Source organism: Lupinus angustifolius, chromosome LG10, assembly GCF_001865875.1.
Source record: "Lupinus angustifolius cultivar Tanjil chromosome LG10, LupAngTanjil_v1.0, whole genome shotgun sequence".
In the NCBI taxonomy this organism is placed as follows: Eukaryota; Viridiplantae; Streptophyta; class Magnoliopsida; order Fabales; family Fabaceae; genus Lupinus; species Lupinus angustifolius.
In genome coordinates, this window is record NC_032018.1 from 14,809,050 (window position 1) to 14,825,821 (window position 16,772).

Consider the following 16,772-nt stretch of genomic DNA (forward strand, 5'->3'; position numbering starts at 1 on the left):
GGTTCGGGTTACCCGAAACACGACGGGTTCGGGGATGATATTTTTATTTTCAACCCCGTTGAGTTTGGGTTCGGATTTTGAATTTCGGGTTTGGGTTTGGGTATGTGCAAACCCGACCCCGACCTGCCCCGTTGCCATTCCTACATGTAGGTGTGAGTATATACCTCTAAAAGTGGTTGAAAGCTCCTTACTAAATAAGATTTACCTACTAATTACATGAATATGGATCATCTCCAATAATAAAGAGATAATACTTTAATTTTTTTATGTTTTTAATAACAAATATATTATTTTATTATTATTAAAAGTATAAATGTGTCATCGCATATTAGATTTTCTCTGTTTTTTTTCAAGTATTTGTTTCTTCATCCATGAAAAAGATACGTACTCAAATTACATACACCGTTTTATTTATTATTATTCCTTCATAAACATTGCTTTTTATTTTCTTATTATTTATCATGTGTCACTTTAACAAACTACCATTCCAAGTACACATTAAAATATAGAAAAAAAGGAAAAAATAAAAAAGAGAACAAGTAAAGAAGAAAAATTAAAATTCAAGAGTGGGAAAGAAGCAATGTATGTATGCTCACACACTTATGCTTACCATTTCATCTTTTCTCTCTAATTTCCATTCACACCATTTAGCTACCGTCGTTTTTAGTTCTTATTTCTATTTTGCGTTGTCGTTTTGCTTTCAGATTCTTTTAACTGAACACTACTATCTTTCAACGACTCAACGCTTCGAATTTTCATCTTTCACTATTTCCTTAGGTATATACTCTATTTTTCTCTCACTCTTTTCAATTTTCGTTTAATCAATTTCTAAATTCAAAGAAATTGATGTATTCAATTTTTATTTTATATAGTTAATGTAATTAATTCACTTAAATTTTTAGGTTTTGGATTGGGAGAGTGTTTTTTATTTTTGATTTTTATTTCTGTTATTGCATGTTGAGATTAGATATTTATGTCATGTGGAAATTAGGTAATGGATGAGCCTCATTGTGCATGCAATTTTATTATGTTTTTATGTTCTTGTTTATGACTTTTATGGTTTCATTTGTTAAAGATTGACAAATAAGTGATTTTCTGGATTATGTAAACAATTGATTAAATTTTAATAGATTTTGGTGTAGGATAGAATCTAGTCGTGTTTGGTTAAAATTTTAATGATCCATTTTTACTTTAAAATCTATTCATGTTATTCAGAAGCTGCTCTATTTAGATTCTGATTACAATGAGAAAAATTATTATTTTGCGATTCTGATTAAACATGTGTTAGTTTATTATAAGTGATTATTTAAAAAAAAAAGTGATTTTATGGAGAAATAATATCAAATAGACACACTTAATGTTATCCAGCAAGTTTGTTTCTGTGCAGTCAGTTGCAACACAAATATTTTGTAAAAATTTCTGATTATTTGTTTCTTTTCTACTTTGTTTAGTTGTCAAATGAGAAGATTCATATGTTGTTAGTAAAGATGGGAACTATGGCTTTGGAAATAAATGTTGCCTCTTAACAGAATTGAAGTTGTTGATATCGCCGCGAAGACTGGTTTGCTAGTTCAAGGAGCAGCATTTGTTTTGACGCAACCTTGTAATTTGTATTTAAGAGTGGTAGGTATAGTTTTTTTCTTCTCTTCTGCTTTTCCCTGATGGGTGCTGTGCTGTCTCATTAGAACTGTGTCTTGAAGGTCCAACTGGTAGTCACACATTGATGGAGCGGCCAGGGCTGGGGAGCGTGAACGGCATTCAGCATGTTATTGAGATAGCCGGACATACTGATGCTTCTGCTACTGCCTCACATGATAGACATATCGATGGCATTGATATACCACTGCAAGAAGACAGACATAGTGGTGCAAGGTTAACTGTTTCTCAGTCGTCAGTTTTAACATCTAGTGTATCTAGTGGGTCAAATACTAGGAATTCTTTGTCTGGAAGTCGAGGGGATACGCGTCAGCGTAGGAGTCCAGTGCATTCTGTATTATGGTTATCTGTGGAGTTAGTCCTCTTAGTAAGCCAGATTATTGCGTCTATTGTTGTTTTGTCTTTGTCGAGGCATGAACATCCACATACCCCATTATTTCAATGGATTGTGGGTTATGCAGTTGGATGTGCTGCTACTCTCCCTCTACTTTGTTGGCGGTATTATCACCATAACCATATTCGGGACCAAGATTCATCTCAATCACGTCAAACATCTCCTCAGATTAATGATGATTCAGGGACATTTGTTTCCAGCTCCAGAACTAATGAAGGAGAAGATAGTCAGCATGCTGTTGTATCATCCAGAAGCAATCAAGCTTCAGTGTTGATGAATAGAAGGTAGTGAATCAGTTGTTATTGTTGTTAACTAGTTATTCTTTCATTTTATTTTTGTCGCAATTGATTATGCTTTTATTGACATGTTTAATGTTGTAGTATTTTTTCCATGCTAGAATAAATTCTTTTTTATGTCCGACTCACTTGTTATGTCACTAAAGGAAAATGTAGACACTAGGTTTTAAAATATTTTTTGCTAGCTGGCAAGCTTTGCTATATGACATGTTTTTCTTTTTGTTCTTGTTTCTGTTGGATTTTTTAGTTTTTTAGGAGGATGTTAACTTCTGATCAATTTGTCCATATCATTTTATGACCTTCAGATTAGCTATACCAGTATAAATGTGTACAACATTTCCTCTTCCAGTCTTCCTGTTCATGGTTTAGGATTTTTCTTCTTTTCCTGCACTGATAGGTGGTAATGATTAAGTTAAATGGTTTTGCTAACTATTACCCAAAGGGAAATGGTGAAGGAACCAACAAAAAGTCTTCATTGGGATGCTCAATACATCATGTCACTTCTCATTTAAGAATTTCCTTTTGCTGGTTCCTTGAACATTGTCCTAAGGGCAATGGTTGCAGAACTGTAGTTAAAATCACTATGAGGTGGATCATCTAGGAGTGCATGTGGTATTTAACACAAAAACGGCACAGGAAGGGCAAATTGACGTAAGCTCATGTGGGCTGAGGCAGCACTCAAACAGAGTCACATAATGACCACATCAGCTTAAAGGGGAAAAACCACCAATGGAAAATATATTTTCGGATAACTGTTAACATCTAGAAAAAGCTTTTGATTGCATTGTGATCGTTTGATAGAACCCTGGTATTTAACATGTGTGTTGTTATCTATACTTCTAAAAATGGATTCACATTAACTTAATTTATAAAGATCAAAGCAGCAACTAGACACAATTGTTACATAAATAGCTCGTGACTAAAATAAGGTCTTGTTGATGCTGTTTTGCATTGTATCACTGTTTATTGTGCATTCAGAAGTTTGACTTTTGCTACTGAATGTCATTAATACAATTGTAAATTGAGACTCGAGAGGTTCAATCCTTCCAACTTGAAACTTGTAAAAGTTGCCTTGCTATTTGGAAGGATTGACTTTTGCCACTGAATGTCATTCAGAAAATTCTTGAGACTTGAGAACCCAATTTCTAATGATTATAGAAAAGGCAAAGGTTTTTCAAAAACTGATTTGGAGGTAACATCCAATTGCAAATTTAAGTATTCTCTTGCTTATGTATTGCTTGTTGCTACGTTCATCCAAATCCGCAATTCCCTGTTTATTCGTTAAATTTTGATTTATAATTTATAATTTGTAAGTCTTACTTTCATTGCAGAATGAAGACACTGATGGAATACTTTAAAATATCCCTAGATTGCTTTTTTGCCATATGGTTTGTTGTTGGAAATGTATGGATGTTTGGGGGACATTCGTCTGCTGCTGATGCTCCTAATATATACAGGTATGGCCTTTCATCAGATCTTACATTTATTCTTCTGTTTTTAACTTTTTGCTGGAGGCTGAAAATTGTGTTTTCTTCCTTTTGCTTGGCAGGTTATGTATAGTGTTTCTTGTCTTTAGTTGTATTGGTTATGCTATGCCCTTCATTCTCTGTTCAACAATTTGTTGTTGTCTCCCTTGTATAATTTCCATCCTTGGGGTTAGGGAGGTTCCGACACAAAACACAGGAGCAACTTCCGAATCCATTAATGCTCTGCCAACTTTCAAGTTCAAGACAAAGAAAAATAAAAGAATTGGTGAAAGCAACGCGGCTGTGGCTGAAGGTGGAGTTGTGGCTGCAGGAACTGAAAAGGAGCGTGTGATCACTGGAGAAGATGCTGTTAGTACAATCTAATCTTTATTTAATCTGAGATTATTGATTCCATTATGCATGTTCAAATTCATTGTCCGTAGCTTTATGAGAATGGGTAGCTTCCGTATCTTAGAAACATTTTTTCTGCCATAATATCTTCAATTTTTTCGCCCATAAATGTGGCATTTATGTCACCAGGTAATGAATGTTTGATCTAGAGTGGTCCTGTTCTTGAATTATATTCCTATTCAAGTTAAACTACCAAAATTTCTTATCGATAATTTTGAAAGTCCTGCATTATAGTATAGCTTTCACATTGTAACCTTGACTTGACTGGATTTTTGTGTCTGCTGGCTATGACCGGGACTGTGGTTGTGTGCAGGTTTGCTGCATCTGCCTTGCAAAGTATGAAAATAACGATGAGCTGAGAGAATTGCCTTGTTCTCATCTTTTCCACAAAGAGTGTGTAGACAAGTGGTTGAAGATAAATGCGTTATGCCCTCTTTGCAAGAGTGAGGTTGGCGAGAAGTTCCGAAGAGTGGAGAATGGCGTTGTTCACACCATAGTTTAACCTAGCTATATGCTATCTGGGTTGTTTCATTTTCCAAGAACTGGAAAAGGAAAGAATCCAAGTCCCTTATATACAACACATAAATGCATACTAATAGTTTTGTAAAGTTTTTCTATGCTTCCCATTCTTTTTCTTTGGATGGTTGTTTGAATCTGGTTTTATCCATTCCATTCATTTTTGTTTATTTATTTTCTTTTTGCATGTTGGTTATACCTCTGATGCAACTGATTGGTAAAGAGATGTGTTGACAATTAGAGTTAAAAACATATAATTTCATTTCATGTAAATGAGTGACAAATATATAAAATGAAGTTACTGCATTCCCTGTTTTTATGTATGTATTTCATTGCATTTTTTTTAAGGGAGAGATTCACTTTTATATTCCAGAAGTAAGTTAAAAAAACTACTTCATATCTTAATCATTCATTCTGTGAAAATATAATGGTTTACGTGATTTAAATTAGTCAGTAAATTTGAACAATTAGTTAGTATTTTTTTTTTAACTTATAGTGGAGAATAAATGCTATCTTACTAGGAACATTATATTTTGGCCTTTACTTATTTATTTGATTTGAATAATAAATATCTTAATAGGAACTTTTCCCACTACCATACATAAATGATAAATCAACATGGCTTTCTTCTTTGGGAGCTCATAAATCATTCTTTCAGCATTTTACACTTAGACTTGTTCCTTTCTTAGAACATGTTTGGTCCCTTTCTTCCTTCACCTTTATGAACATTTTGATATTTGTACGAAGCTATCTCTTGTAATTCTAATTGAAAAACTAAACTTGACTTATGCAATGTTTGGCTTCCAAATTCTAATCCCATGATACACCTCATAAAAAAGGTCCCAAAATTCCTATCTTATATGGAAGCTTTTATTCTCTATCAGCTATTTTTGTTGTTAAATAAGCTTGTCAAGCTCCTTGATAGTATTGCCAAATACAATTGAGAATAAAATATTTCATTCGGTTACTAAAATCATGACATGTATCATATTTAATTATTATCTATAAAAATATTTCTAAAAAAAGATATTTTTAAAAACTTAAAAAAAAAATACTTCTAAAAACTTAAAAAAAAGATATTTCTAACTGAGGGATATATTTATTCTCAATACAACTTATAGTTTGAGTCCGGAGACTGCACAACCTTTTACCCTAATCAATCATCTTTAATTCTTATTTAATAATAATAACAACGATTCTTGCTAACCATGAATGATTAAGAAATTGAAAAAGGTAAATTTTGTGTTAGGAATTAATGTATTCAATGAAGTAGTGAAATAATTTTGATTTTCCAATACAAACATTCCATTTAAAAGTTCCAAACACTGTCTGAAGCTTTGTTCGGGAGTTAGAAGGGAAAGATAATGAGAAAGATCAAAAGCCAAGGGAAAGACTCAAATTATGAAATTTAGATAAGAGAGGAATTAAATATTAACTAAAATAATGATAATGCAACCCTCCCTTTATAAATTTAATAAATGGATAAAAAATTAAGTATAAAATTTTACTAAAAACTTTTAGGTACAATGATGTGTTTATCTCTATAAAAAAAAACCACATATGGGAGAACAACAAAACAATTTAGCGTCAGTGGCTACTTCATGTCTCATGAGTACTACAACAAAGCAATAGCTCTTAAAGTCCATACTATGTATTTTTGATGTCAAGGTTACCAATATATACTCTACTTTCACACTTATCATGAATATAACCATTAAAATGTTAGGTAATTTATTTTCCTTATAATTTTAGAGAGGGAGTGGCAAAGTGTGATTTAGGAGCTTGTTCGTGGATCATCACTTGGAGTGAAAAGTATCCATGTTTATCCTTTATAATGTAATATTTTTTAACTTTACGTGTTCATTCTAATTTTTAAATGTAAGTTATATGTTTTGATTTTATTGTTTCATTCTATCTATTCCTAATGCTTATTTTAGATTAATCACTTAAAATATGATTTTAAGATCCAAAATCTTTTTGTTGGATGAGTAGCGTATTAAACAAGGTTTGCAAATCATCTGCCTTGATCATGCTCGAGGAGGTTAGTTAAGAAATGACGTGCAGTGAAGTCAAACATGCCAAAATAACTTGCATAATCAAATCATTTTGATATTGAAATGTTAAAGAACTTTACTTCCATATTTTCAAACACTATTCTTCTCTTGAATTATAATTAGTTAGTTTTTAATTTTATTGCATATTCATTCACTTGTAAACAACTAAACCAACCAAATATGTTTTCCTTGCTATTGATCTAAAACTAAAGCATGATTCACATTTTTATTGCAATTTCTTGTGGGATTGACAAAATTCTATATTATACTACAATTGAATCTTGAACCAAAATCATATGACTCGAAATCTTTTCACTACAACAGTGGGTCCAGTCACAACCTTACCACTCCAGATCTTTATGATTCAATTACTACTGCTTGATCTTGAAAATGAACAACTTGCATTTATAATATTTTGGTGATAATGATATTCTACTGTCTATATTTGGGAAAAACAAAAATAAATTTGAAATGGTTTTCACCTAGTCCTCATGGAGTCCAACCTTGATGACAAGACTGATTTTAAAGGTGTAGGTAATGATAAAATGTTTATTATGAAATTCATTAGAAAAAAGATATCATAGGATATGGTAGTTATTTATTATTTAGATTTAATTAAATATTGATATTATATTAATATTTTTAGAATGTTCTTGTTGTGAGATGATGACACTTGTGTGATCATCAACATTTTAAGATTTCTTTAGTATTGGTATTTTGTTCTTCCATTAAAGGAATTAATCAAATATGAAGAACTTGAGTGTTTACTTTATCTACTAGTTATCTATTTTCTTAGGAGTAGAATAATTTTATAATGGTCTTTTTTATTGTGGGTTTTAGTGCTTATACATTAATATATTAAAATTATACAAAATTCATATGAACTTATGATTATCATAAAATGATATTTTATTTAATAATAATTAGTTTACTTGTGACATGTGTCATGTTCTTGTGGTTAGGAAGAAGAATTTAATAGAATAATATTTCATTACTCTTTTCCTATTGTAAAAAACAAGTGCATTAATTACCACATTAAAAACTCTTCTTATTAGTCTGATTATAAAAAACATAATATTTGTTTTGATTTATATGACATTTGTTGTGTTCTTTTCTAACATCATTTATTTATTTATGTAATCATTAATTTTTTCTACTAGTTAGGTGAATAATTTTTTTAATGATGAACATAAAAAAATCAAGTAATGCACTTTTGAAAAATTTCTTCACAATTTACATATAATAAAGAACATAATAATATAGATTGTTGTAAGAGTGAGTGTTAAATGATTATTAACCACTGTCCTGACAAAACCCATATGGAGTTGTTTAGGAAATTTTAGGTTTGGTTTTCCTAATAAATATCATTTTTATAGATACTTTATTTTTCTCTTATATCTAGGAGTCTAGTAGTTTAAATGTTTAAATTTAGGGAAGAGCAAACAAATGTAAAAGAATTTGTGAGACTCATTTAAACGTATTTTAAGAAATATAGAGATATGGAGTATAGGACATGCATTTTCATGTTTTATCTTACTACATGGATAAAAAGTTAGAGTTGCTTTTATAGTTTTATTTAAAAATAAATGTAAATTTTTAGATGAACAATCAATCTTATATGCTATTAAATCCAAATGTTTTAACCGACGAGTATTGGTTCAAATGGTATATGTTTGATTCCCCTTAAGTAAGGTCTTAGGTTCTAATCTTGTGGATGAAAAAAAGTACCCGATGAGAGAGTTAGCCGGTGTGAGGATATCCGATCTTGGGTTCTAGTCTTAAGCAAGGTCTCCGGTGTGAGGATATCTACCTCACAACTTCAACCATATTATTTAACTTCTTAACTATCTCATTTCACATATTTTCCTTTTCATCAATCAACCTCACAACCACAATCATATTATTTATCCTCTCTAATCTATGACCAACACTCTCAACCATGGAAAAAGTATCTTACTAACGATGCACAAAGTATTATTATAACAATGTCATCAAGGAATGTACATGAGAAATTCTTCAACCATTTCAAATATTATTCATCCACCTTTATCTATTTCATTAGGTGTGATCATCACATTGGAAAAGGAAGAAACTCCATAGATGGCCACATAAGAAGCAACAACAACAACGAAGGAACCAACATTGGTGGCCATGTCCTCTACTATCAGCAAAGCCATAAACCACCACCGTGGGAACCACCATCTCTGCCACCGGAAACCACCTTCAGAAAGCAATAATATCTATCTCAAACTCAAAAAGAATGTGAAGAATCAAATATCTTTAGGAAAACAAAATGTGAGTTGAAAACGAAAATTGAGCTGAATTTTTGTTATGAAAATTCTTTGAAGAAGAAAAAGGTGTTGAGAGTATATTATATTTGAAATAGGGAAAATACTTAGGGGTATGTGCCTACCCCGGTAACAATACGTGGTACCCGAGGAGGAAATTGTTGGGCTTATTCAAGTGTGAAGTCCTACATTGAATATGTGGAGATGAGTGAAAGAATTTATAAGTAGGAAATACTCATAGAATAAATGCCCTTAAAGTTTTGGTTCAAGACGTGGTGTTTCACTTGTGGCTCTCTACTTTTCCCATTGTCCACTAACAATGGAACTCTCTAGTGGTCGGAGACTCCCATTATAACACATTTGAATCCTACATGTAGTCTGAAGTGTCTATATGTTGTGAATGTACCAGGGATAACATATATGCTTTTCTAAATCTTACACCACCATATCAACATGTTGTTTGGTTTACTAATCTTAGTAGGATATATTGTGAATGTGCCAATATTATTTTTTATTCAAGAATTATTTAACTTAAAAAAATATTTTTATACAGTTTCATTATCTACTTTTTTTAAACACTTTAAACTAATCATTCAATATATTAATATGTTCAATTTTTTATTGTAAAATATGATAATAAAGATAATCATAATTGTTTATTGTTATATAATTAATTTTATTGTATAAATAAGTTGTAAAAAATGTTTTAAATTTAATAATTTCCTAACTGAATATTATCGAGGCTGACCCACGCTTTGAACAAATTTGAGAAAGACATAAAAGACCAAATCTTTTAGCTCGACTCACTTTGATCTAAATCAAAAGGGGTTTGACTCACTTTGATTTAATTGACTATATTTGTACTATCAAATATATATTTTAGTATTTTTGGATAAATAATTAATCATTTTATGATTCATGTTATCTCTTTTAACAAATATTGCTTCTATAAATTGAACTATTAACATTTTTATTATCCTAAAAATTTAATAAAATCTTAGAAAGTAAACTAAGTTATAACATTAATAAAGAGCAATTTTTTGAAAAGAATCCAAAATGATAATATAGGTAAGGGGAGATGTAATAAAATCAATGATTGCAGTAACACGAATATCAAGGAGTTAAGATAGTGACACATAACCCCTATCTTATCTTATTCTAAGGGCAAAATTGGAAACATACATGGAGAGCCGTCACCAGGTGTCGAAAAAGAGATATTTTGAAGGGGCAAAAAGGGAATAACATATAATAAAAGCTGTCACCAGATATAAAACTGTGTTCTTTCCTTTCAATTTTCATTTTCGTGTAAGGAAATGATATTTCGAACAATCTCGAAATTCATAAATTTTTTAGTATAAATAGCAATTCTCATTCTCATTTTTTGTATCATATCAAAATCCAGCGTTTCGAAACGGAGCTTCGTGCTAATCGCAATCGGAGTCGAAAGTTCGTTGCGCCGTTTCGTAATATTTTTGTGCCGTTTCTTAACTTTTGATGCTTTCGTTTTGTGTTTTTGAGTGATATATAGTTATATTTGTGTTGTTTGGTATGTGATAACTCTTTTCCTCTGTGTTATGATGTTATATTTTGTGTTCTTTCACGCTAATTATTGATTGATTTATTTATTAGTTGTGTATGATATTATTTCATTTTATTTGAATTTATATGCGGTAGTGTTTAGCCATTGTTTACAATAACTGTGGATTATTGTGGGAAAATGTAGCTGATGTGATTGCAATCGCAATTGCAGTCGATAAATAGTTGCATAGACTGATGGTATAATTTGAGTTAGGTAGTTTTTTTCATACTCATAGTATAATTAGGAAAAATCGCAACTATGAAGGTGAGTCTCGATGCAACGGTTGTTTGTGCTGTGACATGAAGATCAAGTGTTCAAAAACCGGAAACAACCTGTTCAATTATAAGGGTAACATTGTAAGCATCTATCCTTCCTTACTAGGTTGGAGCCTAATGTAATGGGTTGCCCTTTTTTAAGTATAATTAGGATGTGAGATTGCAAATTTTGGGAGGGTTAAGGTAGAAGAGTGATTATTTAAGATTAGATAGCTTTTTTCTACATAGGAGTCCTTTGCAGGGAAATGTAATTGGGAACGGAAGTTGACTACACAGTTGCTGAAAGCTAATGCTACAACGACACTTATTTTGAAGAGAAGAGTGGAGTGACCAAAAGTATATCTTTGAACCCATGTCCCTTTTGCCTATGCTACCTTTCAACAGCACCGTCTACTATGGTACACAGTTTGGACTTTGCAGCCAGCTTTTATGTTGCAAAATTTCCATTTTGCATCAGAAACTACCCATTTTGTTTACTGTCCCGTATATGAACAGTGTTGAAGCTGGCTTGATGCTATCGCAATAACGGTTGTGGTCACAGTTTCAGATACTTCTAAAACTTGACATTATTGACTATTTCGTGTAAATGCAGTTGATGCGTCCACGATTGCGGAAGTGGTGCAGTTTTGGCAACTCCAAAATCCTTAATATTTCGTTGCCTGTAATGGACACAGACCCAGATTAAAAACCTTGGCTATTACACCCATCGTTTGCTCTCACATTTGATCAACCTGACCTACTCGCCAATTTTCCCTTCTTCCAGCCTTTATTTTGTATACGCTGGTAAAAAATGGCCCCACGCACTCATGACACATATAAGGACACTGTTCTTGAACATCGAGTAGAGTGAATTTTCGTTTTGGCAGTGAATGCATGGTTCACTGCCAACTTACCTAGATAATGAAGGAACGGTGTTCTGATTTGACCAAAAGGACCTACCACGGTGCAGAGATATGAAGTTTTTTAGTATTTGCTATCGGTAAGTTTCAGTTCTTGGAGGAAACAAAGCAGACCTGCCAATTAAGGTATAGGCTTTGTCCTTCATGGACAGCAAAAATCAACAAATCTATTACATTTTATGGTTTGGGATGCATTTGATTGAGTGATTTGTTGCTTTCAACATAGGTTTGGAGTGTCTATTGGTTGGCTACAATATAGTTGGATTTGGTTCTGGGAATAGTGCTGATTGGAGCTGCATAATTCAATTTTGTTGTTGCTGATTTCAATTGGTCTGCGGCAGTGTAGAAGAAACCAAGAATACGTTCGGTGTTTACGTGGCTTGATGGGGTGACTAAATATGCCTTTAGAAGTTTTAGGACTATTTCTAAATGTGTTGCTACATGCAGGTCCCTAAGCTTCTAGATAGTTGGTAATCTTTTGCTAGCATCATGGGAGAGGTGGCAGTAATGCACTCTGAGCCTCTGCAGTTGGAGTGCTATGGCATGAACCATATGACTGAGAACGATGTTCATACTCCAAAATCGAATGAACCCATGCCTGAAGAAGAATCAAATCAATCAACAGATGACATTAATATCAATGACTTGCAAGAGAAAGGGTACATGGAGCATGGGTAATTTTTTAATCATATACTCTTCCACTATGTTGATTGTTGTATCTCCTGCTCTTTTTTCTAAACGATAGGCTTTCTGTAGATGTCAACATTACCGAAGAAGATGCCTGATCAGGGCCCCCTGTTGCGATGAGATTTTTGATTGTCATCATTGTCACAATGAGGCAAAAGTGAGTAAACTCCCTGATCTAGTATTTGATTGTAATTGTATGTGTCAAATATTTTATCTCTGGTTATTTACATTAATGATATGGTTCCAGCTTATTTCTTATCTGTAACCAATTTTCTTAGATTACATTTATCGTAGACAATACTTATAGTAACATCAGAATAGTTTTTTATAATCTTAATTGGCTTTTACTTGTCATGGCTTTCTGTTTGTGGTTTCCTCCATTTTCTTTACTCAGTTTCGAAGTGATCTATCATGGAAAATGGAAGGTAAGGTTGTGCACTCTAATTTGAATAGCTGACAATGAGTTGCCAAAATGGGATCATAAACAATTATCAATTCATTCAACATACTTCTGTTTAATTAGGTGAGAGGAGGGACTTCCAATCCTCCCAATTCTGGAAGGGAGCCAAAATTGAGAGATAAAAGGTCCTATCCCATCCAAAACGTTGAACCAAACAAGAACTTTTTTTTATTAAAAATCATTCTCTCCCCGTTGCTCCACTTCCCCAACCAAACAGACCCAAATAGGGCCTCTGTGTGCTCCATCATGCCAGACTTTCTCACTTATGACTTTGAATGTAGCATGAAATTGCCGCATTATGTGTAATTCTTGTATTGTGGCTTTCCCTTTAGTTTTGTAAACTTATTATTGTTTTGATGTTTGTCTACAGAATGATACCAACATCGATCAAAAGCATAGGCACAACATTCCCCGCCATCAAGTCAAACAGGTATTGTCATTTATGGAATACCCACATTTTTTGCACCTATTTTAGTTAGTTAATTCATTCTCAAGGAATTCCTTATTGCTAATGAAATAACTTGAATTCTTCAGGTGATATGTTCACTTTGTGGGACTGAGCAAGAGGTGAGTCTAGATATATTCTTTAATATATGTATTTATGTTTCTGTTGTGGTTTACAAATTATACGGGACAATCTAAATACTACTTATTTCATGTTGGACACAGTCCTCCTATTCACTATCATAATCATGTATTATTTTTCAACCACTATCTACTTCGAAAATATATCAATATTATTTATCAAACGAGAAAAAAATTCGTTCTGCATGTGAGTGTATATGCATATTCACACGCTAAAGGACACAAAATTAAGGTGTAAAGTTTATCACCTTTTTAAGGTTCGTCCTTATGTCTAGCCTAAACTGTTGGTAGTTTTGTGACTTTCGTCTAAGATCTTGACTAGGCAGTATACCACTTGAAATTGCTGGGTTAGTCCTGTATTATTTTATTAAACAAGTCATCCTAGAGCTGAAATTCATTATGTGCAACCCGCATTGAACATTTGAAGCTAAGTTTTTTTATGTGCTGATTTCTCTTGCTTTCATTTCAGGTTCAGAAAAACTGTATTAATTGTGGTGTTTGTATGGGAAAATACTTCTGTGAGACATGCAAGCTCTTTGATGATGATGTAAGTAGTTATCCTGGAACTGAGGAATTTTTTCTTGTCACATTTTATATATCTTCTATTCTGTCTTTGATAATATTTTTCTATCTGAAGTGAGTACAAACCGGTGTAGTAAGTATCCTCTCTCAAATATAGCATGAAGATTAGTCATGTAATAAAATGATTATATGAACTAGATAAGGAAGATTTCCATGTGGTATTGTGCTACTATCTAATTTCTGTTGTTCTGCAGATATCTAAACAGCAGTACCACTGCAGTGACTGTGGAATTTGCAGGTATGAACTGCTAATCTGATTATTTGTTTGAAATATCGATGTCGCCCCGCTTCATTTTAGGCCGGGGGCAGCACATCGTTGTGTTTGGAACTGAGTGGTTAGTGAAATTTTTTCCTTAGATTTTAAAAATAAATTGATTATTTTAATTTTTCTATTATGAAATCAAAGTTTAGTTTAGCCTACTTATATAATAATAATTTATTTATTGGCATCCTAACTAAAGTAGTCTAGCTCCATCTGATATGGGGGAATTTTGTGAAAGTGGGAAAGCAATGTATGTCCTTTTTCAAGGTTCAGGAGATCATGCTTCTTATACGTTTCTGTTTTATGCACTCGACTTTAATGTCACATTTGTATTAAGTATATATTGCATCTTGCTTTTAGATTGACTATTCTTTCTACTGAAATTCAGACTGATTGATTCTGATATTTTTTAATGCAGAACTGGGGGAAGGGAGAATAATTTCCACTGCGATAAGTGTGGTAAGTAATTAGTTTTCATTCCCATGTTTTTTCTTGGTACAATACATCATGCCTTTTAGTAAGTGCTTAGTAGCACATAACAATGTCATTATTATAAAATGGACTACCTGTTTGATCATTACATTCATGATTTCTTTGCATAGGTTGTTGCTATTCAATTCTGCTGAAAAACAGTCACCCGTGCGTGGAACGAGCAATGCATCACGATTGCCCCATTTGTTGTGAGGTAAAACATTTTACAGTTTTCATGATTTAAATGTCATGATTCCTTCTTACCAGTTTGAAGAATTACTCAAGGCTGATTCAAGAACACCCAAATTTGTAAATGCAGTATTTATTTGAAACAACAAAAGATATCCTTGTTCTGCCCTGTGGACATACCATCCACAAGTGTTGCTTGGAAGAAATGAGAAAGCATTTACAGTGAGTGTCCCAAAGCTCCTCTACTCTTCTTACTTTTCCATATATCTAATCTGAAAATTGTTTTGACCCTTGTTATGTTTAAATCTTCATCAGATATGCATGTCCTCTCTGCTCTAAGTCCATTTATGATATGTCCAAGGTTTGGGAGAAACTTGACCTGGAGATTGCTGCTACACCAATGCCTCCACCATATCGGAATAAAATGGTCAGTGTTCCTTTTCCCTCATTGATGATTGTGTATTCTATGTTCAATGTAGTGATTCAATTTGCGGACAAACATCACGTGAAGCAAACACAATAATGCAGTTGTGGTGACCGTCGCAACTGCATCACATCACAATTTGCATTGTGACCCCAAACCACAATGACGTGGTTGCAGCCCAACTGCATCAGACCGCATTTGGGCCGCATCAGACTGCACTTGGACTGCATCAGACTATTTTGGGCCACATCAGACCGTATTTGGGCCGACTGCATTTGGGCTGCATCACATTGTTTCGGACTGCATTAGGCTGCATCGGACCTTATTATATTAAATAATATTCTTTAATCACAAAATGATTCTACAATAGCAATGCACATGACAGTAATTTGTATTATGACTTTTTTGTTGCTTTGTCTGTGATTTTTTTGTTACATGCTAAATCCAGTAGAAAGTTACCTACTGATTATGGGGACTTACTATGTACAGGTTTCGATCCTGTGCAATGATTGTGGGAAATATTCTCACAATGTTCAATTCCATTTTGTGGGACATAAGTGCTTACACTGCAATTCCTACAACACAAGACAGACAAGTGGGTGAGGAAGTGGTAACCTTATTATAAGGTTTCATTAAAGCATTTATTTAATTGCACTTTATGTTGTTGTTGAGGCATTGGTACCTTATTGGTTGAAGAAAGTGCAACATCGTATTCAAGTGGAGAGAACAACGGTTCTTATTCAACTACACTTTATTACTGTATTGTATACTTTACTTCAAGTCACTGTTTCTATTAATCCAAGTTGAATGTGTGGAAATTCGGACATGATTTTAGTTAATGCAAAGCTTTTAGATGCTATTATTTCCATCTTCACCTAAATCGTAATTAAATCAATTGTTCAGATTTAACTGTTTTTAAATATTAAAAACACAAGGTGCACTTATCCGTAGTTGTAAAGTCTAAGGGTTAGTAAAATTCACCAAATAAGTGTAGCAAAACATTGAAAAAGAGGAACATTAAGCTTAGCTACATGTGAAATTGTTATTTTATCTCTATAATATACAGTATGATTTCTAAACTAGAGAAGGATGATACTTTTAATGATATTAGAGATGTTTATGTCATGTTTGGTATTGTAGTATTCCCTTTGCAAGAACTCAGAATCATTCTCTTGAAGCTCATCTTCTTTATTATAAATGCGCTTGCCCCAAATGAGCTGACCCACTAGGTAAATCCCAATTCATTGGGTTATAAAAATTAAATAAAAACCTCATATA

General features: G+C 32.8%; 2 protein-coding genes and 1 long non-coding RNA gene across 8 annotated transcripts; 2 read left to right on the forward strand and 1 right to left on the reverse strand.

Annotated features, from left to right (window-relative positions):
- LOC109358173 (E3 ubiquitin-protein ligase At1g63170-like) lies at positions 563 to 4,923 on the forward strand. 6 transcript variants are annotated; one of them, XM_019602253.1, is made up of 7 exons: positions 563 to 582; positions 705 to 777; positions 1,452 to 1,657; positions 1,693 to 2,334; positions 3,678 to 3,803; positions 3,896 to 4,181; positions 4,537 to 4,923. In XM_019602253.1, exons 4-7 carry the CDS (start codon positions 1,724 to 1,726, stop codon positions 4,723 to 4,725), a joined length of 1,212 nt encoding a protein of 403 aa, XP_019457798.1. In that variant the 5' UTR covers positions 563 to 582; positions 705 to 777; positions 1,452 to 1,657; positions 1,693 to 1,723; the 3' UTR covers positions 4,726 to 4,923. The 6 variants fall into 6 exon arrangements, with proteins under 6 accessions (XP_019457798.1, XP_019457797.1, XP_019457800.1 ...); XM_019602252.1 differs by lacking the exon at positions 563 to 582 and having other exon boundaries at positions 610 to 777; XM_019602255.1 differs by lacking the exon at positions 563 to 582 and having other exon boundaries at positions 610 to 777; positions 1,452 to 1,623; positions 1,701 to 2,334.
- On the reverse strand, positions 10,746 to 11,310 carry LOC109358175. The gene is made up of 2 exons (XR_002108924.1): positions 11,240 to 11,310; positions 10,746 to 11,203 (listed from the first exon to the last, which is right to left on the reverse strand). It is a non-coding gene; the product is annotated as an uncharacterized LOC109358175 (long non-coding RNA).
- On the forward strand, positions 11,460 to 16,360 carry LOC109358174 (E3 ubiquitin-protein ligase MIEL1). Its single transcript, XM_019602258.1, has 11 exons — positions 11,460 to 12,508; positions 12,591 to 12,678; positions 13,352 to 13,411; positions 13,516 to 13,548; positions 14,036 to 14,113; positions 14,343 to 14,386; positions 14,829 to 14,869; positions 15,013 to 15,095; positions 15,201 to 15,292; positions 15,386 to 15,497; positions 15,984 to 16,360. Exons 1-11 carry the CDS (start codon positions 12,324 to 12,326, stop codon positions 16,095 to 16,097), a joined length of 930 nt encoding a protein of 309 aa, XP_019457803.1. The 5' UTR covers positions 11,460 to 12,323; the 3' UTR covers positions 16,098 to 16,360.